General features: G+C 34.5%; 1 protein-coding gene across 1 annotated transcript in view; it reads right to left on the bottom strand.

Annotated features, from left to right (window-relative positions):
• MAN1A2 (mannosidase alpha class 1A member 2) overlaps positions 1-25,881 on the bottom strand; it is a 162,501-nt gene that overhangs the window by 20,801 nt on the left and 115,819 nt on the right. Inside the window, exons 9-12 of the mRNA XM_004420607.3 lie at positions 19,701-19,816; positions 15,697-15,916; positions 9,814-9,986; positions 6,134-6,249 (exon numbers count right to left, since the gene is read on the bottom strand). Of these exons, the coding sequence (XP_004420664.1) occupies positions 6,134-6,249; positions 9,814-9,986; positions 15,697-15,916; positions 19,701-19,816 (625 nt within the window). The remainder of the gene's footprint in view (positions 1-6,133; positions 6,250-9,813; positions 9,987-15,696; positions 15,917-19,700; positions 19,817-25,881) is intronic.

Raw genomic sequence — 25,881 nt, forward strand, 5'->3', positions numbered from 1 at the left:
ACTATAGAGAATCCAAACGGGAGCTATTCATTTAGCAATTCAAGGGCTGCTGCTAGACACCTACTCCCAGAAGTCTTGGTGTTCCATCTGCCACATCCCTTGGAATTCTTTCAGGTTAAGGGGCTTTTGATGAACCGCTATTTCACTAAAACCAATGAAAAGATAGTTCTTGGAGGGAACAAAGCCACTATCAAGGAACATACTTCTCTTTCTTGCAATTGGAGAAATGTAGCAGAGTATTATTTACCTATTTTTGTAAAACAATCCAGACTCTAAACAAAAGTCTTTAAGTTAAACAATTTCACATTAGCTGAAAGCTATTCATAGCTTTTTCTTTCTTACATAATTCCTCCTCTCACCTAAAGCAGACTGACTTGTATTTATTACTAATAATACATTAAAATCTTCAATTGTCTAAATCTCCTCTCAAATATTTAGATATAAACATTCTAGGAATTTAATCTTGAAAAAAATCTCTCCAGAGCCTTCTGTCCTATCCAATCTGGACTGATTACCCTCTTAATCTTCCCTTCACTTGTTCCCTATATTCCACGTCTTCCTTTTTGGTTTATATTTAGTTTTGATGGCGCATATCCCCCAAAACATTACTGAGAAAGAGTGCATAGAAGTAGATTTTTGAGACCTTGTATGGCTAAAACCTTAGAATTCAAACTGAAATTAATTTTCTCTCATAATTTTGAATGAACTGCTCCACTGCATTCTAGCTTGCACTGTTGTTCTTGAGAAGTCTAAAGCCATTCTGATTCCAGATCATTTTTTCAAGACTTTTATTCCTCCTCTCTTTGGAAATTGTTACATCTTTTCTTTACCCCAAGGGTTCTGAAATTCCATGGCACTGTGCCTTGGCGTGGGTCTATTTTCATCCACTGTGCTGGGATCTTGATGGTTTCTTTCAATCTGGAAACTCATGTCCTTCAGTTCCAGGATATTTTCTTGAATTACCTTGTTGTATTCATATTTTATTTTTTAAATAAACTGTAAAAACTCAAAGTATAACATACATACATAAACATGCACATATTTTATATGTCTATAGTGAGATAAATATTTCTAAGTCGCTACTGTCTACTCATATTTAAAAGTGAAGCAATACAAGGCTGACTGGAAACTGTGGGCATGTTGGCATTTACTGGTGGCTTCACCATGGGGGGATGGGTGAGGACATGGCCACTTTGTTGAGGGAACCTCATGTATCAGTATCTATAGTTTTTTTTTCTTGTAGGCTAATCAATTTTCCCAGAAAGGAATCCTCCAATCTCCTCTCTACTTTCAGCTCTGCCTGGCATCCCTAAGTCCAGAGCCTCCATGATTCAACCTCTTCAGACAAGAAATCTCTGGTTTCATTCATGGTAGGAAAGAGGCAGGGGTGGATTTGGGGTCTAACTACCCCTTATATAAACTTAAAAAAAATTCCACAGTTTTCAATCTTACCCTGCACCCTAGTCTCGAGTCTTTCCAAGGTTCTGAAGTATTCATAAGCTTGCTTTAAATTAACTTCTCCTGACGCAGGTACTTAGCTTTCTGTTTTCTGTCTTCTAAAACTTTGCTGACGTCTCTTGTCTGCTGCTAATTTCTTTCTCATTTTTTCTGTCCTTGTCCTTTACACCTTCTTAGCCCTCTACTGTCACTTTAATGGCTTTCCAGAGAGTGGAGGACAAATTCAGGTGTTCGTTCTGCCAAGCTAAATGGGAACTCCCTCTCATTTGTTAGATGTAGGCATCTTCAAAGGATCAGATACATGTCTTCTTTTCTCTTCATCCTCAAAGTCTTTCTGAACTTATCTTTTGAGCTCCAGATCTATATTTGTAAATGCTCTTGGGAATATATGTCAAAAGTAACTCATTATCTTTTCTGAAAATCTATTTCTTCTTGAAACTTGGTGTCATAATCCTTACAGTTACCCACACTGGGAACTTGAATACTAACTCTGACTCTTTCTTTTTACTGACACTTTCTATATCTAATAAGATACTAGGGCTTGTCAATCTCACCTTTAGAGGTCTCTTATTTCATTCTTAATATTCCACTGCCTGCCTTATAGCTACTCCCCTGAATACCAATTCATCCCACTATACCCATCTTGCTGCCTTCAGTCTGGTTTAAATGTCACCACTTCCATGAAGTCTTCCTTTATGCTTTCCAGATTAAGTAAACTCTTCCTCTTCTAAAAGACTTTTGCACTTTATTAACATTTCTCCTATGCACTTAATATATTTAACATTTCTTGCAAATTTGCATGTGTTTTATTTCCTCTATTAGAGTGTAAGAGTTTAAGGGAACAGGCTTTGAAGGAATCTATCTCTGACCTTCCACATTACACAGTTTTTGTTGTGCCATCAGTATATACGCTAAATGAATAAATGATTTTGGGACTATTGAGGGACACAAAAGAAACAGAGGACATAGCACCTTGCCTTCAGGAGAAAAATGTCTATCTATAGCTACAGTATATCTATAGTAGAGCATCCATGACAATATGTAAAAGGTAAAACGGCCCTCAACTTAGGTCAAGAACACAGGCTTTTTCATTCAACTTTGCCACTGCCAAGCTAATCAGTTGCCACCTCCGGTAGCTAAAACACAAGAATTGTTGCCCTTTAAGGAATTTACGATAAATTTCAACCAACTGATAGAATATACAATCTTAAATTAACAGGTAAACTCAGCTTCTGACAAAAGCCTATTTGAATTAATTGATATTTGAGAAAAATCTATGGAGTCATGCTAATCTTCATTCTTCTACAGAATTTTAGTATCTTTCTTAATAAGAAAAATATAAGCCTACAACTACATTAGTCTTCAGAGAAATGACTCGATTCAATTGCATTTTAATATTATGACATCAGTTTTTATAAAGAGAAGTCACATTAAGAGTGTTTTTGCATCTTATATAACATCACTGTTTGAAGATATCGTTATGTATTAGGTTGAACTACATGAAACTGCCAGTATTCAACTGTTTTTGACTTTTAGAAGTCAAATTGCCTTTTAGAAGGCAATTTTATGTGGTTCACCTAATAGTTTAGTAAATTTTTTTAATAATGAACTATCAAATTAAGTCATCTTATAACTTAGCAGTAAGAAAACTTTGTATCACCTTTCTAAGTAATATTTTCTCCCAACTCAAAAAGATGAGAATGACACTGAGCAGGGTGTTTCCTTTTTGCTTCACCTGCCAGGAAGCTCAGGGCTGAATGTAGTGCTCAACTGTGATAATTTTCTTAGCCTACGTTTTGTTATAATTATTTGTATGATTCTTCTTGTTTGGCCTTTTCCACTTTTATTGATGTAAATGTATACATATTTTTATGCAAGTGAGTAGTGTAACAATTATAACTGGTTGCCTAGAGTACTGTGTTGAGAAGAATTCTTCCTCACCTTGGAGGGAAAAGTACCAAGGTCAACTGGTGATATTCTATACACATACTGGAAGGGGAAAGGCAGCATGGCACGTATTTGCAGCCCTATCCCATGTGCTAGAGTGCTCAAGGTCTGTACGACGAGGCATTTGAGAATTAATGATGAAAGTCAATCTGCTAAAGGTGAGATCTGAGCAGAATTTAGAAACAAGAGAGGATCATTAATTGATAGAAAGGGTAAAGGCATTGCCACTAGAGCCAATAAAATATTAAATAAACAACGAAATGCAAAGAACAAATTTATATATATATAAATATGAATATTTGAATATAGATTAGCATGGTTTAAGGATTGAATTTATAAGTAAAAGAAATGAGAAATGAAGCTAAAGATGAATGAACCATTGTAGCTTTTGAACATGAGGAGAGTGACACGAAGAAAAGGGTATATGAATGTTGAAAATCAAGTAATTTCTTTTTAAGACTAGAAGAGGCCTCAAAATTAGCATTTTACCACTACTATAGTAATATTTGATTCAGGCAAAACGCTAACAATACTGGATGAAAGACGGTTGGAAAAAGGATATTCACAGAATCTCAAAGTTATCACTCCACAGATCACTTATTAATTAAAAAAAGAAAAAAGACTCTTTACATGACCTTATAATCAAATCTAACCCTATGATCAAACTTCAAATCAGCAATAATGAGTTAAAATGTTATCATGTGCCTTTCTGTAGAATGTAATGATGACACATCATCTATATAATATTCATGCCAAAAATGGTGAACCTAAATCGATCATGAGGAAACAATTACAAATATCTAAATTGAAGAACACTCTTCAAAGCAATTAGCCTGAATATGTATGTCAACATCATAAAAGACAAAAGAAAAACAGGGAAACTTTGTTCTAGGGTAAAGGAGACTAAAGAGACATGACAACCAAATGCAACAAATGATCCTTTATTGGATCCTGGATTGGACTTAAAAAAAATAAAGTACCTTATTAGAACAATTGAGAAATTTGAAAATGGACTGCACATTAAACAACAGTATTATATGAACGTTAAGTTTCCCAAATGTGATAAGTGAATTGTGATTATGTAGGATTATGCCCTTTTTCCTTCAAACTCTAGCATAAGTACCAGAATGTTGGTGAGTAACTCTCAAATTATGGAGTGGGTAAATAAATAAAATAAATAAAAAATAAAACCGTGTGTGAGTGTATACATACATATATTTATACGGGGGTGGGGAATGTGGCAAAAATTAATAATACGGGTAAAGCTAGGTGAAGGATACACAAATATTCATTGTACTGTTCTTACAATTTTTCTCGTCTTAAAAAAATAACAGATCTTACATAATTTGGGTCAAATTCCACAGTATACAGACATGAAAACTGAAAGCCAAGAAATTTTATTTTGTCCTGTTCATTCACACAGGTTGTAGCAAGTGTATCACTAAAGCTCCTATGGTTTTATCTTCCTGTTCTGGGCTCTTTCAACTATCTCACACAGTCTCAAGCCTAATCATACAGAATACATCAAAACAAGCAATGACTGGAGGTAGAAACTCACTACCAAGCAGATGTTCTGAACCATCTCAGCATTAATAAGAGTCAGGGTTAGGGTCAATTGTAGATATATATACGGAAAGGAGGGGGCAAAATAAAGAATGTAACAAGAATCATAAAGACTTACTGATATGTTAGAAAGAAAACAAGAAGTAACTACAATGTATAAGCTGAAAAGATGCCACAATAAGAGTACTAGGGATAATAAAAGAAGACGTGGAAAAAGATTGCCATTTAGGATAAACAAACAGTTTGAAACATGTACAGTCTCAAACTAGTATAGCAGAGTTTGAGACAATATACCAAAATGTAAGCTAGAAGTATACTAGAATGTAAACTCCAAGAGGATAGGAATTTTTTTGCTTTATGTCTACTGACATATCCCAAGTAACCTGAACAATGTCTGGAAATAAACATTTTTGAACAAATGAAGTGAACAAATGAAATGACAGTTTATGAAGCATTCAGGTACAGACAGACAGAAAACAGAAATATAAAATTTAAGAGAAGGTATCAAGAGATATTTACTTTGTAGGTCTTTAGGGAAGTGGACATACTTAAGGTCTCCACCTTCCTCCAGGTCAATTTATACAGAGCTCTGCCTGGGGTTTTGAGTATAAGCCCAAATAATAAAGTTGTCTTTTTTCTTTTCCATTGTTCCCTTTACGTGTATCTATCTTTACAGGAAACCTCATCGGGAGGATGGGTGGCTATGGTCGTTTACCTTCTAGTACCATCAAAACTCCATGATTACTTATTAACAGATTTCATTAGCTAGAGCAGGGAGTTCAAGTGTGGTCCCAGGACCAGCATCATCAGCATCATCTGGGAGTTTGTCAGAAATACAAATTCGCAGGTTCTACCCTAGACATACTGAATCAGAAACTGCAGGTATGGCCCAGTTATCTGTGTTTTAAGAAGTTTTCCAGGTGTTTCTATTGCACACTAAAGAACTAAGGACAAAATAAAGCTACTAAACTCTTATTTGACAAGATTTTTACCTCATAGTCTAAGTCATGTTTCCTGAGATGCAGCTAAAAATTTAAGTCCCAATTACACAGAAAGGTATTTGTAATAAAATTTAGTACAACATATCACAGACATAATTCATCATAGAGTGACTATATAGCAAAACCAGCCTACAATACAAAATTTTTTAAAGGCATCTACTTACTTTAATGTTTCAGCAAGAAAGAAGCTCTGCTGTACATCATCATGTGTAGGAGTAGAGGAATATACATCTTTCACCCCAGAAAATCCACCACTGACTCGGCAATACTTCTCAATAGCCTGTGAAAGAAATCAGATAAAAGAATCAATTCTATAGAATTTCAAGTTTTGAAGGACAAGTTAAGGAACCACAGTCAAAAGTTCACAGATATCTAGATGAGAATTTGACAGTTTAAGAATAAGATTTATTATCAAATGGAAACAGTCTCACACAGGAAAAATTAACTGAAGTATTCTGTTTCCTGTGGAATTTCTTCCTCTCCAAACCTCTTTAATCTTTTTAAGACATTTTATATTTTCCTAACTTAGGAGTCAAATTTCGGCTATTCGCACTGAACTAGAGACCTGTCTGGCACAATAAAACCTCATTAATTCTGACAAATCAAGAGGGAGGTCAGTTTGAATTAAAATCTTTAAATGCAATTTTATCATTTCCAAGGATAAACAATAATCCAAAACATGCTAAAAAGTATTATGCAGGAGCTCTCCATAGTAACAGCAATATTTACTGCAAACACACTATATGCCAGATATTGTATTATCATAACGCTATGAGTTAGGCATTATAGGTAGTACCAACTAGCAGAAGTGCCCACCCACACATCCACAACAATAATAATTACAATATCAAGAGCTAACAATTATAAAGTATTTACTATGTGCTAAAGGCTCTTCTAAGACCTTTACATGCATTAACATTTAAATTTCCAACAACCCTATGAGGTTGTCTTAACAGCTCTACTTTTCATATAGGAAAACTGAGGCAAAGAGTAATTTGCTCCACATTATTATTAACTACTGTGCTCTACTGCCTGATTGGGGGCTAATATTCCTAATTTATATCTTTTTGCATCTTTGAACATGTCTAAATAAAATATACTGAATTAAACTGAATCTATTCAAAACCCCGTTTTTAATTCAAAGCAACCAAATACCCTGCTTATGCAGGTTTATCACACTCCAGAATTAAGCCATTCATGAAAAGCTGAAAGCACATGTGGTTCTTTTCTTTCTCTACTCTAACCCTGAGACATTGTGAATGAAGGTATGGCTATTTAACTAACCGTTACTGCAGCGGCTTGTTGTTCCTACTTTTCTTACTTTTCTGGTCTTCCTCCTTTTTAACAAAAAGCTAATTAATGCTAAAAATGTTTATTTAATCAAACTATTCATTTTTATATAGTTCCATTTTGATTATAGGTGGGTTTTAACATCTTCTTACCAAAGGGTTTGGCACTTTTCTCTGTGTAAATATTTTAAATGTATTTTGAATACAAGAGTTTTGAAACACCATGTTCTTCACAACGATCATGTGTCTTTACCACCATAGAACTATCAGAGCAGTTTAAGGATACTGAGAAAGTAGCAGGGAGGCACGACTAATCTGTAAGCAATTTAGAGGCATTTCTTGAAGGCAAGTTTTCATGCATAATATATTCAAGTTTGGAAGTTCGAAGATGTAAACGGAATAGCTAAAGCTACAGAAGACATGGGATACTTCTCTTTTATCTTAGCTTGCCTTCCCTTTACATTCTTCACACCCTACCTGGTAGGCCAATGGTGGGAAAAAGCAAATTCTATTTAAGATGCGAATCCTCCTATTTTGTCTCCACTCCCGCTTTTCTCATCATGGCATACTTCTGCAACTTCAATTTAAAGCATAATTATTTCAGTTCTTGTTCTTTATACTTTCAGTTTGTGTGTGTCCATTTAGGCTATAGAAGCAAGATTCTAACTCTTGCCATTCAAATTTGGACAGATATGGGTTAAAGTTTGAGCTTGTCAAACCTCTTTTAATAGATAAGAGTAGGGCCATACTTTAAGAAGGTGCACAGGGAAAAAGGACCTTAGGGAAAGGATAAATTATCCTATAGTGTTTCTCAATGAGAGAATGTGTTTCTGCCACCACTCCTTATCCCCTTGCCCCATATGATTCAAATATAGCTCCCTTATTCCTCTAAATAAGAACCATTAAATATGATGGGACATTCAAGTCATTCACTGCAGGAATTCTTTACTTATCTATTTCCCCTATATAAAATATTGCTTGATTTACATAAGTGTTAGGAAGCCATTGCTACCAACAGAAGTGTGTGTGTCCTATTCCTGAATCACCGTGGCAACAGTCTGGCTATCTTCTCAACTGCAGTAGGACCCTCCTGCATGCAGAGTTTCACCAGCAGCTGTGTTCCCAATTCTGGAGCCAAGTGGACAGGGACAGGCGGGGTCAATAAATGCTGCATCTGTTCCTGTTCTATGTAACCACCTTGCTTCCATTAATATTCTCTTACTGTTGAACTCCATAAGGACTACCTGGGTCTGAATGACAAATGACACATAAGTGTCCTCACCTTAGTTCAAGTCTTTATCATATTAGCCTGGATTATTGCAGTGGTCCCCAAAACCCACCAATTTGCAGATTACAATCAGATCCTTTTGTTTTGTTACTCCTCACTAAAAAGCCTGCAGTAGTTTCTTCCCCTTTGAAAAACGTTTAGTAGTCCTGTAATGGATTTTTAAAGTTAGGGAGCTTTGGTGGGTAGGAGATGGTGAGGAAAAAGAAGACCTGACGGGCTTTTTTAGATAGGCAAAGGACTTTCTATCCCCACCTCCCATATGACAAATACTTATGTAGTAACTGAGAGAAGTGTGTGTTTGTGTGTCTGTGTATGTGTGTTATTCCTGAACCGCTGAGTAAAGTATACATCCCTTGATCTGGCATGTAAGGTCATCTACATAATGGCTTCAAACTTCTCTCCCTCTGGTTGCCACTGTGAAACCTTCTTTTTACATAAATTGGTCTACATTCTGCCCTAAAACATATCTTGTACATTCTTGTCTGAGCAATTTACTAACACTACTTATCTCACCTAGAATGTCCTAATTCTATCTAGACTGCAAGCTTAAGGTAACAATTTGAATATGAATATCCATCACAATTAGTATTATTTATCATAATTAGTATATCTTAGAGAATAAAAACACCCTCTTACTCCTGGGAATAAGCTATAATTTCATGAAAAGACTAATGATTTTCTTCTGCCCCAGGTACTGACAGCCAAGGCTAGTATTTTAAGAGTAAACCACTTGCTTCTTTTACTTACTAACCATTAAAAATTCCTCATTTCAAATATATATATTATATATAGTATGTGTATGTGTATGTACGTGTGTGTGTATACATATATTCTTTCAATCTAGAAAGATTTTAGCAATTCACTGATCCTTCTTATGGTGATCCACTGGGGTAATCCAGAGGCTGTCAATCTGGACAGTTTTACAATGATTTTTTTTTTCAGAGGTTAAGAATTAATAGGCAAGTTCAGAAATTTTATAATCATAGTGAAAAATTGCCTTTTAAATGACTCTTTATAGTTATTCAATAAGAATAATGAATGAATACTAGTAGGAAAATAGTTCTAATAGAGAACCAAACGGGATTCTAAGATTTACTTCTACTGCTTAAGAACCTTAAATTGATGGAGTAACAGAGTTTTTCCATCAGACAAATGCAAGTAGCCCTATAGTTACTGAACACGAGGTAACATGGATGAGGACACATAGCACTATAGGAGGGCTTGATTTAACACTTTTGCACATAAAATGAAATATTGGCTTATTTACCAGTGCTGCTTCCCAGCCCCACTGCCTGTATCTTGGGTCATGAGTGAATCGCCATAGGTACCAATAGGTTTCAATTACTTCTGGACGGAGGATGTAATACTTTTCAGCCTGCCGCACTGCCACAGCCTCTACTGCACCATCAAACTTGAATGATTCAGGACCTAGCTTTAATGCTGTAACATGACAAAAGAAACAAATGAGTACAGTAAACCATTTGTGTTTGCCAGAGCTTTTCTCTTCTCTGAAAGAAGGGAATACGAAGTAAAGTTACTTCTGTTGTTTGTTTTATTTTTATTGTTGCTGTTTTGCAAAATCAGTGACTTTCAAAGATCCACATTTGGTTTTCTAGCAGCTTAACAGATACAAATATTCCTATTATTCTGACATGAAATATTTCTCATAAATAACGTACATCAACATATCGCTAAATCTAACCATACCAACAAGAGTCTAGTAATCCTTTGAAAACAAATGCAAAGCTAGACATAAGCACATTACATATTCCATTTTGGTCCAAAATAAAATGAGACGGATAATGTACTGTGCAGAATTATTTTTTAAAAATCAAAGATAATTTCAAAGTTCTTTTAATATAACATACACACATAAGAAAACATTTTAGAGCTCAGATCGCGAATTAGATCTAGTTGCAGATTATATACTTTTCTTTTAAAGCATACTATAGTATATAAGAAACAATATATTTTAAAACTTAAACAAGTTTTAAAAATAAACTCTCTTCTCTTACAGCCTTCTCTCACAGTCTCTTCTCTTACAGTAGCAAAGAAGAGGTTCAAATTACCAATCACCAAGAATTTCATCAGCAACTCGCCCACTTATCAGTTTGAATAAAACATGGTCATTATACATATATTTCAACATTACGTATTATTCCTTGAATGATATGATTTCCATTCAGGCTGGAATATAGCACTTCATGAAAGTCTTTTTTAAAAAGGACCTCTTTCTAAACACACCTAGCACCCTAAACCTGAGCAATATAAAGTCATCTTCCACTGGGATGTTGGAGTCAAACACAATTACCACACTCAGCTGCCATCTTTCTTTTTACTAGGTTGTACTAGTGGCAAATAGTTTCAAGGTCTCTCATTTCTTTCAAGAAATGCTAGACACTTTTATATTTTCTCAAAAAAGAAAAGGTAGCACAGAACTATAATGCTGGTGGACCAGAAATAAAATCATGCCATAGTTGTTGGCATGACGTGTTGCTGTGGCCAAATTTCAGTATTACAAGGGTGACAGTGTAAGCTCCAAATAATCACAATTCAAAGGAAATGAAAACAAAGCCTTTTTACCACCCCTCACTCCCAAGAAAAAATACAAAACCAAAAACAAAGTAGTGATGGTAGGATAATTCTATTAAAAGCGAAACATGTGACCCAGAAGAGTTAATAACCACAGTTTGTTCACTGCTACGTCTTATTGAACTAAAGCAGAACTCAAGCAGGAGTTTTTAACCTGAGGGTCATGAACTCTACGGTAGGCTTTGGAAGAGGGAGACAGTGTTGTCTCCAAGAAGCCTCTGAGACTGTATGCAAAACTTTATGTGTGCATATAAAACTTTGACCAGCTGCTCAATGGGATCTGAGGTTAGGCATAACCAACAAATTATCACGATTTTGTAAGAAAACTTTTATCCAGCTTATTAACAAGGTCTGGTATACAATCAAATATTATTTGGCATTTAATAAATGCTTTCAAAATGACGATAAAAGTCAAGTATCATAACACTGAGATGACAGGAATCCAACAAAAAAGTAAGGTAAGTCATTTTGTCTGGATTTCTTAGATTTTTCCTTTCTCAAAGACTATGAGCGATCACATGGAATTTTCAAATGTTAATCTAAAGGCTAACTTTAAATTAGATAATAACTTCTGTAATTATAATAATAATATCGCCTGAATTGAAGAGGAAATTGGCTGCATAAAACTAATATTTTAAACTTCTCACTAAAAATTATATTTCACTTACTAGTCATTCATAACCTCATAAAATAGACATACCAGAAAGAACATATTTGTCCTGTGAGAAGCTGGTGAGTAAAAATGTACAAGTCTAAATTATATACATATCACATCCACTATTTTGGCCAAATTATTGGTTTCATGTTTCTGAGGGCATTATTTCTTAGGTGGTCTTTTGTTTAAGAAATGTTGTAAAAAATAGTTTCCATACATTCTACCTTGCACTTAATTTCTATTCCCTACCTTAAATTTCCCATTTACATTTGATATTTCATTTCTAAAAGGAAAATAACTAATCCAACAAGAAAAAATTGAATCGAAACCATAAATAATTTAGTGCCTAGGTAAAAAAACTCTAGAGGATGCAAAAATCATATAAGGTAGGTAAAGGAAAGAAACATGCACAAATAAAAAAAATTACAGTAAAATATCACATGTGATAAAGGTCAGTAGTAAGACAATAAAAGCTAAGTTTAAGGCGGCGCAGGTTAGTTTGTAAAGTCACGGGGAAATGCAATTAATATGAGTCTTCCAAGACAGGTAGAATCTGTAGAGATGAAAAAATAAGTACACTCAAGTCAGCAAAAGAAATTCAACAGAAGATAAAAAGCACAAGAAATATTCTGGGACAGGCAATTTAACTATAGTTTGTATGGGCTAATAGTAAGGGAAGAAGTTAAATTATTTTCCTGTGCCTCTCCCTCCTGTTAACTTCCTTTAAGGAAAAAATAGTTGTAGAAACACTTAAAATCTGTCCAATACTCCATGTTCAACGGATTTTTTTTTTTGTCCAATGGATATGCTACCTGTATTTAAAAGATTAAATTTTACCCCCAAATGTGACAGCACTTAGTCTAAGGAAAGCTTTACCCAATTTCAACAGGAAGTAAAATAGATTACATAATAGTCATTATTTTAATGAATGTTCAGTAATTTTTTTTTTAATTTTATTTATTTATTTTTCCCCCAAAGCCCCAGTAGATAGTTGTATGTCATAGCTGCACATCCTTCTAGTTGCTGTATGTGGGATGCGGCCTCAGCATGGCCAGAGAAGCGCTGCGTCGGTGCGCGCCCGGGATCCGAACCTGGGCCACCAGTAGCGGAGCACGCGCACTTAACCGCTAAGCCACGGGGCCGGCCCAATAATTTTTTTTTTTTAATCTGGAAACCCAAAAAAAGAAAGTACTATATTTTGGAAATCGAAGATCTGGTTTGGCACCAATTCTGCATTACACCTCAGAATAAACTAAAACAATGTATCAATCTAGCTTCCCTTATAGATATAATAATGTTTGAAACTACCACTAAGTTACTGCTCTGTTTCATGAACAGAGTCAGCAATTTTTCCTACAAACTCAGCCAAATATTACGCAGCAGGCAATGCTCAGCAATAAGGTGAAATATATGAAGAGTACCTCTAACTCCAACAATAAATGAAAGTGAAATTTCAAGGCAGTAATTATTGTATGAATTTAGCTGGAATAACTGCTAAGAAGTGGATGGATATTTTTAAATGAGGTAGCCAAAAATTATAGAACAGCTATAAGAAACCACAGCAGAGGATGTAATAACCTGGTGGGGAAGTAAGCAAAACTAGGATTGTACTTTTTAATTAAAGCATCTAAGCTGAGATTAGACATAAGTAAACACAGTGGAAGACTATTTAAAATATAGGACACAAATCAAATAGTAATCTTTTTGGGCATACCAGGGCAAAGAGGGTCACAGGTTCATTGACTTGTAACTTGAGAATGACAATCAGAACAAGCATGACAGCAACAACCAGGACTGCATTTTTAAAAATTTCATTTACACTCACAACAATATTCTGAGGAAGACAGGGTAGGTATTGTTATCCCAATTTTTTGTAGATAGAGCATTTGAGGTGTAGGAAGGTTAAATGATTTGTCTAAGGCTCACAGATAACAAATAGTAAGAACATGGGATTTTTGAATCCTAGTTCAAATGTTTTTTTCCCTAATATCACAGTTTCATATAAGCATCAGCAAGGTCATTATGAAATGTGAAAGTCAGAAATATAATATAGGAAATCCTTTCATAACTCTGGTATTCTATAAACTTCTCAAAGGCAGGCGATACATCTTGTTCACACTTTAACCTGTAAGCATCCAGCATAATGCTTGGCACATAACAGGTACTCTATGTTTAATGGAGTGAATGAGTAATATAATAATTATGGTATATCATATTTTTAATATGTCTGCTATATGAAATCCTACTATTTTAGATCTAGTATTTGATTTGTGGTCAAAATCTGCATAACAACAAGTCTTATCATGGGTCCTAGTACAAACACTGAATATGCATTCTGGTCCTCAATGTCTTACTGATTTTAGCTATATTTTAAGTATATATTTGATACTCTATATCATCAACATAATATAATTTAGCATCTATTTATAACTTAGATCACTGACTTTATAGGTATTATATACATACACACGCACACAAATAGCAACACTTAAACCACCCTAAAATAACATGTTTCAATGTCCTTTTGACCTAGTTATATTTTGTCAAGAAATGGAATCCTTGATTTAGTTACCGAGGGAATTCAAGGGTCAATTTCACCATAAGTTCAACTCATTATTATATTAAAATAACTTTACAGATTTATAAACTAGAATAAATTTTAAGTCAATCGTATTTATGTCATGATACCTAATGATAAATTAACCCTAAAACAGAAATTCAGTTGTTTAATAAAAGCAACAATTCAACTTCTAAAATCACAAATAGAAATTACTAGTTTTTAGTCTTTCAAGGAACTCATTATCCATTATTTCACATAGAAACATACATTTTTAAAGCCAGAGAAAACCTCGGAAGGTCTAGTCCAGTGTTTCTCAACTCTATTTACAGGCTTTTTGTTAAAACCTAATTGCCTTCTCTCTCCATGAATTTTTTTTTTTTTTGGGGGGGGAGAGGATGATTGGCCCTGAGCTAACATCTGTTGCCAATCTTCCTTTTTTTTTGCTCAAGGAAGATTGTCCCTGAGCTAACATCTGTGCCCATCTTCCTCTACTATGTATGTGGGATGCCACCACAGTACAGTTTGATGAGTGGTGAGTAGGTCCGTGTCCGGGATCTGAACCTACAAACCCCAGGCCGCTGAAGTGGAGCATGCAAACTTAACCACTACATCACCAGGCCAGCCCCTCCATGAAATTTTAATAATAAATATATATTGTTTACCTACCTATGATTGTATGTATAGCTATGCTTTGTAAATAAAAAAGATTTTTTTACCCCCAAGAACCAATTTTTGTCACCGTTGAGAATCATCTCATTTCCCAAGTAAGGACACTGAAGCCCAGACATATTACATATTTGCCTAAAGCAATGTCAGAGGATCTCTTTAGTTAAAGGCAGAAACAACTCAAAAATTACTGGTGAACTGACTAAGAGACAAACTACTAGTTCCCTAGATACCAATTATACATTCAATATAACTACTATTATCTTTTGGTTGTTCTTATTTTCACAAGAGGATAGGCAAGGTATGTAACCTAAATCAGCCAATTTTGTGTTCTTTTAAGTAACTGGTTTTATAGAAGCTGAAATGAATGGCTAACATGGATTCTTATTACATTAAAATAATGTTATCCCATACATCTCCAAATGCCCTACCTCTTTTCTTTAAAACAACTTCTTCAAAATCTTTATTAACTAAAACAGCAGCAGAATTCAGAATAATAATTTAAAAAATGATGCAGGAATACATTTCCAGAATTGAAATTCAAATTCTTAAGAAAATGATTTACTGTGTTATTCTATTTTAAAGTGAAAAATGTCTATTTTCCTTCTAATTCCTGGACATATTTTTAACTTAGAGGTTATTTAAGACTAAGTAATTAGCATGATTAATATTCTTACCAGTTCTGTCATATGACTCATGACATGTACGTGCAATCTCCGCCCCCAGCTCTAAATAATGACCAGCTTTATCCATTCTGGAACCATCTGCTCCTAGTGCAAACATTCCCCCAGCAAAGCAGGTCAAATGCCCCATCTTCTTTTCCAAGTGCCCATTCTTCCATTCTCCAATAAAGGTAAGACCTCCACGGGACTTCTTAATAAGATGTTTTTCTATAGCCTACAAGAAAAACAAGATATTCAAAATTTTAGAACCAAAGTATTAGTGTTCAAATTTACTACATCCTTATGGCTATCATAAAACCTTAGTAATATGATATTCTACAAAGTAGTAACTTTCCCAACCTGGAAGACTTAATTTACAATAAATAAGTTTTGGAGTGAGTAATCAAGTTGCATACAATCTTGAACAAATACCCCAATCACTACTATAACAAGACAAGGTGGGAGAGGGGAGACTAGTCTAAAGATTATCTTTCAATATAACACTACCCATATTACAGGTTTTTTCTTGTTGAGGTAAATGAAATTCATAATAATCAGTCAACTGAGATCACGATGACAAGTTATAACCCAAAAGGCTCCACTGATTTATTTTCTATGTCATACAACAAAAACTGAATAGGAAGAATACCTAAGTTAACCAGAAAAATATGATTTTGATAATTAGTTAAAATAGTTTCTCCTTTTCCATGTAACTATACCTCTTGTCAAAGTACTTTAAAAAGGCACCATTAGGGGCCAGCCCAGTGGTGTAGCCGTTAAGTTTGCATGTTCCACTTTGGTGACCTGGGGTTCACCAGTTCAGATCCTGGGCGTGGATCTACTCACCACTCATCAAGCCAAGCTGAGGAGGCGTCCCACATAGAAGAGCTACAACTCTACAACTATGACATACAACTATGTATTGGGGCTTTGGGGAGAAAAAAGAGGAAGATTGGCAATAGATGTTAGCGCAGGGCCAATCTTCCTCAAAAAAAAAAAAAAAAGGCACCATTAGGCGTGACACCTTATATGTTATAAAGCTTACCAAACTAGTTGAAAGTTCAAACTTAACACCTTAGTCCCTTACTTTGCAAACTCAGGCATTTGTTTTAGATACTGTGCAATGGTTAAGAGAGGCCACGTGACAAACATAGCCCCTCCTCCTGGAATGTCAATTTTACTCAAAAGATGTGAGGATGGTGAGAGAAATATTTTATATTAAACTTGAACATAACATGAAGTAGAGTTCAATAATCACACTTAATTTTAAGATTGAGATTTTTAAGAGCTTTGTTCTTTTGGACTATGTTCTCAGACTTTGCTGAGAGGGGCTATGGATGAATTCTCTTTAGGTACTTCTATGGAAAAGTATAAGAAATTGCAGTAATTCAGTTCTCTCTGGTAGAATTATTATATATGACTAGAGACGACACTTTTCTGAAAACAAAAAGGAATAAGAATTAACTCACATTTTTATTGTGGGTTGTTCTCTGACAAGCTCAATAACAATCAGTTTTGGAAAAATTTATTCTATATTCTTTATAATAATAATGTTTGTTTTACAGAACTGTAAGGACTATGCCTTCTTCATCACTTTATACTCCACAAGACCTATAAGTGTAGTATGCATTCAATAAATGTGTAATTAATAAGTCATTTTATAAATAAATGGTACTCCGAGATAACTGTATTTGGCCTGTTAGGGAATGAGGTGTGGTTGATAAGCAAAATGATAAGACACCACCATTGGATTATAAGTTTTATTGTTGTTGTTGTCTTTTAACCGTATTACTCTGAAGCACAAATGAAAAGATTAGTTTTCTGAGTACAGAGACAACGTTTTTCATCTTAGCGGACCTTGTGGCATCTAGCATGTTTTCCACATGTAAGTCACTCAACAAATGCCTAAAGAATGATACCTTTAGTTTGGATTCTAAATCTTTGTGTAACAGTTTTGTCATTTTGTTATTTTTGTTTATTATAACATAAATCTTGCTATGTTATAATTAAAAGATATCCAAACATATCCCCACGGACCTACTAGGATTAAAGTAAAAGGTGGATAAAGACAGGGCTTTTTATCAGTAATTCACTTACAGACCCCTGAAATTTCTTGTCCAGCTCTCTTCTCTAAAAATATGACAAATGTCTAAGAGTTCAACTTACATAAAATGCCAAACTGTAGAATGGCAGTTAAGAGTAATATTATTGCTCTTCTATTAAACAAAGTGTTAAACAAGTCTTCACAAATATTGGTATGACTTTCTTGCTCCAAAAGGACCTTTAAAAGATATATTTTTTTCTTCACTATTTTAAAAATTAAAGACTAAAGATAAACTTGACCAGAATACGAAACTTATAACTGCACATAATTTTTAAAAAGATAGCTAAGACGTAGGAACCAGAGATACAGGCATCCGTAAGTGCAGACGAGGGTGAGATGAGGAAGGAAGAATTTTAAATAGATAAGCTCAGAAAGGAAAACTTTAAAAATTATTTACCTCAAGTTAGAATGGATCTTAAGGAATCATTTCTATCTCTTCCATGCATTCCATGTCATTTATTTTACAATTTGTATATAGTCTGTCTCCTAAGAGAATTAATACTTATCAAAGATAATTAACATTGCAAAAACTGCATACATGTCTCAAAATTAAAGTTGGCCAACTGGCTATTTAAAAACACTTAGCAGGTGTCCATTTTAGACTTAAGAACTAATAAAAAGAGGACACAGAAAATTAGAATGGAGAGATTTTTAGGACACACAACATATATCCAATGATTCATGGAAATAATTTTAATTTATGAGATTAACTTTCAAAACAGGGATCATGCCTTTCAAAGTATACACGATTAAAAAAGTAATGACAAATATAAAATAACATTCTTCTTACTTTAGAAAGAATTAAGCAAAGCAAAAGAAAAAATGGTTTTAGATTAAAAATATTACAAGAAAGCAGCAAATATGAAGAAAAAATGCTTACATGGTATATGACATGTCACACTTTCTCAAAAGCAAAAATATTAAATACATTCATTCATTCAAACACTTACTGCAAACCTACTGTTTCAGGTATTGTGCTAGATTCTGAGACAATGATAAACAAATTAGTCTGCCTTCAAGGAACCCACAGTCAGTGAGAATGACTAAGGGCTATTTTCAACACCATGATTCTAAGAATATTACATTCTTCCTAGATAATGACTTTTCTTACATTATAAACATTTCTAGGTTTAAATTTTAATAACAGAGAACAAAACTCTCCAACTTTTCAAAATGTAAGACTTCACAAAGAATTTTTTCTTTGAAAGAGAAATTTTTCTTTTAGAACTCTATTTCACAGTTTTTGCTTGGAAATATCGCATATTAAGTGTTTCCAAGAATGAAACATGTTCCAATTTTAAACTGTCAGAGCATCATGGTATGAGATTACATAAATATGAAACAGTATAGTACAGTAGTTAAGAGCACAGGCTCTGCAACTGGACTGCTCAGTTCCAGGCTCCATCACTTACTGGATATGTGGCCTTCAGTAAGTAACTTAGAGGTTGCACAGTAACATCTCTGTGCCTTAAGGTCCTGATGTGTAAAATGGTAGTATAGATTAAATGATTTCACATATGTAAAAGGGGTTAGAACAGTGCCTGGCACGTGAAAAGTACTATCTAAGTGTTTCGCCCTTATTATTTACCCATAAGGCTCTCAACGCGTAGGTACGCTGGGTCATTAGAAAGAAGAAATGTTTACAGAAATGTATGTGAATCAGAAGTTTTTCCAGTCTCTAGACAATAACTAAAAGTAATTAAAAAAAATTTTCATACATAAACACAATACACTAAATTCTTTCCTCAACAATTTCTTTAACATACCACAATAAAGGAAAACTTAATATAAGACTTTTATATTAAAATACTAACAAACTCCATAGTGAATGCATATAATGTGTATAAGATGTTCATTAGTCACTGTCAAATATGTATATTAAATATGTTAAGTAATATGTTCCGACAATAATTACCTCAATAGCATCATCATACATTTTTCTTGCCTCACGGTCTGTTTTATCTGACATCAACCATGCTTTCAGTAAGTATTCATAAAAACTGTCTCCCAGCCCGCCAACTGATGTATGATCTGTAACAAAAGAGAAAAGAGAAGGATGGAGATGGAGGAAAGAGAAGACAGGAGACAATTAAATAATGTTTTTCAATTATAGTAACTATATTAGAGGTCAATAATTTAAAAATTATATTGACAGCCCTAATTCCAATATGCTCTAAATTTAGTCCAATAAGAGCATACCATAATCACTCTCCTCTACATGTGTATCCAAATTTCTACAAAATCTTTTTCTGCTGGATGCAGTATTTCGCATATTTAGTAGTCTTTTGCTTCAGTCACACAGTTTGTACACTGTCACACATTCAAACTTCTCCAGAACTGAAAATAATTATCTTTCATATATTAATGGCTTTAACTATATAAGATACAAGATTAAATATAAGAGATTTACTTAAATCTGATGTTAACCAAAACCAGCTCATTTCTGTATAGGATGGTTAATGGTGATTTCTGTGCCATAGGCAATAAATTAAACCTACAAAGAAAAAATGCCCAAGAAGTCCTTTGTAATGCCACCTTGCATAAAGTAATAAGCCGTTGAATTGATACCCTTGATTACTATTTATACAGCTATTAGTACATATTTGTTTGTCCTAGGTATATCCTCATTTTAGCCCATCTATACCTTTAATGCTATCCAGTTTTTTTTTTTTTTTTTTTTTTAAAGATTTTATTTATTCAGTTTTTTCCCCCCAAAGCCCCAGTAGATAGTTGTATGTCATAGGTTCACATCCTTCTAGTTGCTGTACGTGGGACTCGGCCTCACGTTGGACGGAGAAGTGGTGCCTCGGGGCGCTCCCGGGATCCGAACCCGGGCCGCCAGCATCAGAGCGCGCACACTTAACCGCTAAGCCACGGAGCCGGCCCTAATGCTATCCAGTTTAACACTGTAACTCCCAAGGCAACCATACTTACTTTATCCCTGACTTTCTATAAATCCTGCCCTACATCTTTGAACTTTGTTTCAAAACTCACATCCTCCCTGCATGAAAAGAAAAATATAACATTTCTTATAACCCTTCAATCATTCATATAGTACTATCATTGGTTTTTCAAATTAGTGAAGAAAGGATGGACTGACTATTCAGCGGCTTATGGGAACAATTGGCTATCCGTTTGGGTGAAAATGTATATTAACATTTATACCTTTAGCTCACAAAAATAAATATGTGGTGGGTTAATTTAAAAGTAAAACACAAAACTATATCAGAAGAAAAGATACGAAAATGTTTGCTCTTCCTAAGCAGATGATCTTCTTACACAACACACAAAACAAAGAAGCCATAAAGGAAAAGATTTATAGCGCCATATGGTACAAGCTACCATAAATGAATCTGTAAGACAAGAAATAGAATGGGAGAAGATATTTGCAACACACATAACAGAAATAAGGGTTAATGGCCTACATAAACAACTCTGACAACTAAATAAGGAAAATTGATATAGCCACTCACAAGTAATTAACAAAAAAAGAAACACAAATTGATAATTAATGGAAGAGAGGAAGCTCAACTCCACTAGTGAGAAGAGAAAAGCAAATTAAAACAATGAGATTCCATTTTTGTCTATTTAATCGGCATTTTATTTTTTGTGAGGAAGATCAGCCCTGAGCTAACATCCATGCCAATCCTCCTCTTTTTGCTGAGGAAGACTGGCCCTGGGCTAACATCTGTGCCTATCTTCCTCCACTTTACATGGACGCCACCACAGCATGGCTTGACAAGCAGTGCATCGATGCGCGCCCAAGATCTGAACCCAGGCCACCAGCAGCGGAGTGCGCGCACTTAACCGCTACGCCAGGGAGCCGGCCACACGGCGAACATTTTAAAGATTGATAACATCCAATGTTGATAAGGTTATTGTTCATAGTTGCTGGGATTGGAGGGCAATTTTGTAATAGCTATCAAAATTTAACCTAGGTTTTCTAGTTCTGGAATTATCCTATAATAATACTTGCACAAATACACAAATATAGACGTAAAAGAGAAAAGCTCATCCCAGCACTATTTCCATCAGTAAAAAAATAAAATAACCTCAAATATCTAGGGAAGTGGCTACATAAATTACGGTATAAACATACTATAGTGGATCATGCACTCATTACAGAGAATCAGGTGAATCTGTAATCTGATATTGGAAGATATCTATTATATGCTGTTGAGAGGGGAGGAAAAAAGCAAGTTTCAGAATTATTAATATTGGTTGATACTACTGAAAATTTGTACATTTAAAGAATGTTATAGTACACACAGAAAAGGTATGAAAAGACATTACCTCTAAGGAAGGAGTCCTTCAATTTTTACTTTACCTACTTATGTATTATTAGAATACATCTAACTTAGGTAATTAAGTCGTCTTTTGTTGTAGAAAGCAATAAATGGGAGAAAAGTGCCATCACTCACTTTAAGCAATATGTCTGCTGATACTCTAATAATTCATCTGTACCTTAAATAGGCTGCATCTCAAATGCTATCTCTCATTTTCTTTAATCATAAGTGTGCATTTCGATGAAATTTTACATATGTATACAACCACAAAACCACCACCAGGATAAAATATAGAGCACTTCCAGCATCCCAAAAGTCTTCCTCATGTGGCCCTCACAACCAATACCCAACCTCCAAAGATAACCATTTTTCTGACCTCTATCACCACAGATTTGTTTTGCCAAGTTCAGAAAAAATGGCCATTCATATAAAATGGCAATTTACTTTTAACTATGCTTTGTTAGCTTAACAATTTTCTCCTTTGTCTTCCATCTAAATATCTAGAAGAAGGACACCTCTGCTTCATGTAGCATTCCTGAATCTCTAACATTAACTGATTGGGTATTAGAAATGACATTTAGAGGAATTAAGACAGAGTTACAATATAATCCCTTATCCTAAGCTTCAGACTGCACAAGAAAATCACAATTAAACTTCTAATAGCTTTCAATACTCACCATACTTACATTTAAGAATTTTAAATGATGGTAACATACGATGATGGATTTAGAGGATAAATTACACTTCGATGCTAAATTAATTCTAACAGATTTAAACATTTTATAACCACAAAAAATCATAAAAGATAACACATACTTGTAAAATAAACAGAATGGAGTAGACAGGGAAAGTTCCACATTAATGAACATTTGGGATAGAGAAGGGATTAAGGATGCCTTTGAGGCACATTATTTGGTAATGAACAAGAAAGCAGTGATTTTATATTTGGAGAACAATTATTTTAAAACAGCTGTATCAAAACAACTATGACAAAATAGTCCATCAAGGCTGCTCCCTCAATTTTGTGGTTATGTCAAAATGTCTTGACTCACTCAGTGAATGATCCCATTACTATCTCACCAGCTGCTCAGTCTTCTCTTAGACTTCATCAACTGCTTAAAATTATGCTGTATTTAAGTTGTCCTCATATTTTAACCATGACTTTCTTGTATGGCTTTTAGTTTTTTCCCTTGATTTTCTAGCTGCCTTTCTATTGTCTCCCATCTTTTTCTTTTATCATTTTTATTGTTTCCCAGCCTCTCAATCATTGAGTCACCCCTGCCCCTCTTATTCCCCTAGTGGCCTTCCTCCCAATCTGTACAGTCTAAACACGCTATATGGCTATCATCTTGAAACCTCTCTTTTCGTGCTTTCCTGAATTATATCCATTATTTCCTCAATCCTATGTCTTACTTTACACTGTTTCACTGAATCATATTCTCATACAATTTCCCAAGAAAGAGCACGTGAGATGCAACTGTGTTGTCTGAAATGTCCTTATTAATGCTCTCCCTCTTAATTTTATTTTGTATAGATATCAAATTCAAGGTTGGAAATCATTTTCCCTCAAAGCTTCTTAAAGGTACTGCTCCAATGTCTTGTAACATTCAGTATGACTGGTGAGAAATCTGATGTTATTTTATAGGCTCAGTGTGTTCTCAATCTCCCTTCCTCACACCAACTTGCCTTTCTTAGCTTTAGAATCTTCATTTCAACATTGGTTAAATTTTTTCCTACATTCATTGTGCTGGGCACTTTTCAAACTAAAGATTACTATCTTTCAGCTCTGGGAAAATTCTCTTCTATTATTTCTTTGATTATTTCCTCCACTTCACTTGCTTGATTCTCTCTTCTGAAACTCTTATTAGCTGGAAATTGGACCTCGTGCTTTGATTCTCTATTACTCTTTGTCTCAAATTTTAGTCTCTTAGTTTTTTTCTATATTTTGGGAATTTTTTAAAGATCAATTTTATCTTTTGGTCCTTTCACCGAAGTTTTAATGTCAGCAATCATACTTTTAATCTCTGAGCTCTTTTCTGTCTCTAAATGCTTATTTTTCATGGTATCCCATTCATATTTTGTGAATATATTTTCTCAGAGTTCTTTGAATAAAATAGAGGATTAAAAATGTTTATTTACAGAAATGCCTCAGTCTCCTCTCGGATTCTCTTTTTGACTTCAAACAGTTTTTACTGTGAAATTTAACATGCATATAGAAAAGCATATAACACACAAATGTTACACTCATTATAGAGAACATGTGTATAATCTCTGCTCAGAATAATGCCAGTACCCCAAAAGCATTCACGCATCCCTTCTCAATCACAATCCCCAACCCCGCAAAGATAACCAACATCTTGATTTTTGGGGGTAATCACTTTGATTTTTTTATACAGTTACCATCTAATACCCTCTGTCAACTCTGTTGGTATACTTAAATGTCATCATTTATTCTCTTGAGTCCGGCTTCTACAGCTCAACACTTTGTGAGATTCACCATGTTGTTGTATATAGCTGTATATCTGTATATAGCTGTATATCATTTACACGCCGTGCTGTATGATATCCCATTGTGTCAATCAACCATTATTTACTTAACTATGTTTAAGAATGAAGTTCTGGTTTCCTCCACTGAAAAGCAGATGTTCCTCCACTGAGTAGACCTATTTGTCACTAGGTCTCTCTTCTGAGTAGGAATTATGACTGGATGCTTTTTGTGTAGGCTAAGTTGAGGAAAGGTGGGCTAACTGGCAGGCTTTGCTGTAGAGTCAGGAACAAGTGTTTTTTTGTGAAACTGTGGATCTGTTTGAATTTTAGAATGAAGGGAGGCTTTATGCCGGGGGACCAATATCTATATGGAAAGTCTTACCTTTCCTCAATGAAATCATTCATTTTTTTAAAAGACTAGCTGGTTAGTTATATGTACTGGTAAATGCCAGGAATGAGGTGGTGGATAAGAATTTCAAGTGGAGCCCACGTTCCCTATAACAACCTTGAATAAATACTTGCTATTAGTTCTACTTTTCACTCATGTGTTCAGTTACTCGCACCTATTGTTTATGAACCCAAAATCTCTCTGAGATTACATCAGTTACCTTTTCTGAGGTCCCCGTGTAGTATATTTTAGGCTGTGCCTTTCTCGGTTCTATTCATCCACTCCTAGCCATAATGTGTTCTGCAAATTTGCTGAAATATCTTGTCCCTTATGATCTCCCACTTGCCTCCAAATCTCTTCACTATTATGGGTTTATTCCTTTCTACATTTCTATACTTTTACTTCATTGTGGTCTCAGGAAGGATGGTTGGCCACAGTGGTGAAGTTACAGTCCAATCTTCTACCACAAAGCAGAAGCCCTAATAAAACTTTCTCAAGATAACTTCTTTCTGGATAACTCTGCAATTAGTTAATGCTATATATGTTTGATTTCTCCTTCCCCTGTCTCCTAATCTGCTCCCATTGTTTGTCCTATCATGAATAAAAACCAACGCATGTGGGACCTTAGGGAATCTTAATTTACTTCAGTATTTCTTGATGGTGTGGGACTTGGAAGCATGTAACCACTGTGTTATTGAAGATTATTTTAGGTGGTACGTGGAAAAACTTTTTAAAAATTGTAATAGTTATATAATGACTCATGTCAAGATGGTCTTTTAACTTCATGCAATATCTCACCCCCTCCCTAAAACACACACCAACAATAAAAGATGAAATATTTATTAAAAAGGCATGGCCATATTTAAAAACAAAATAAAAATTGTAGTAGGTGAGAAATACAAAGAAACTCATGCTGTTAAAAGCAGAAGTTTCTA

Source organism: Ceratotherium simum, chromosome 2, assembly GCF_057802395.1.
Source record: "Ceratotherium simum simum isolate JZ-2026a chromosome 2, ASM5780239v1, whole genome shotgun sequence".
NCBI classification, from domain to species: domain Eukaryota; kingdom Metazoa; phylum Chordata; class Mammalia; order Perissodactyla; family Rhinocerotidae; genus Ceratotherium; species Ceratotherium simum.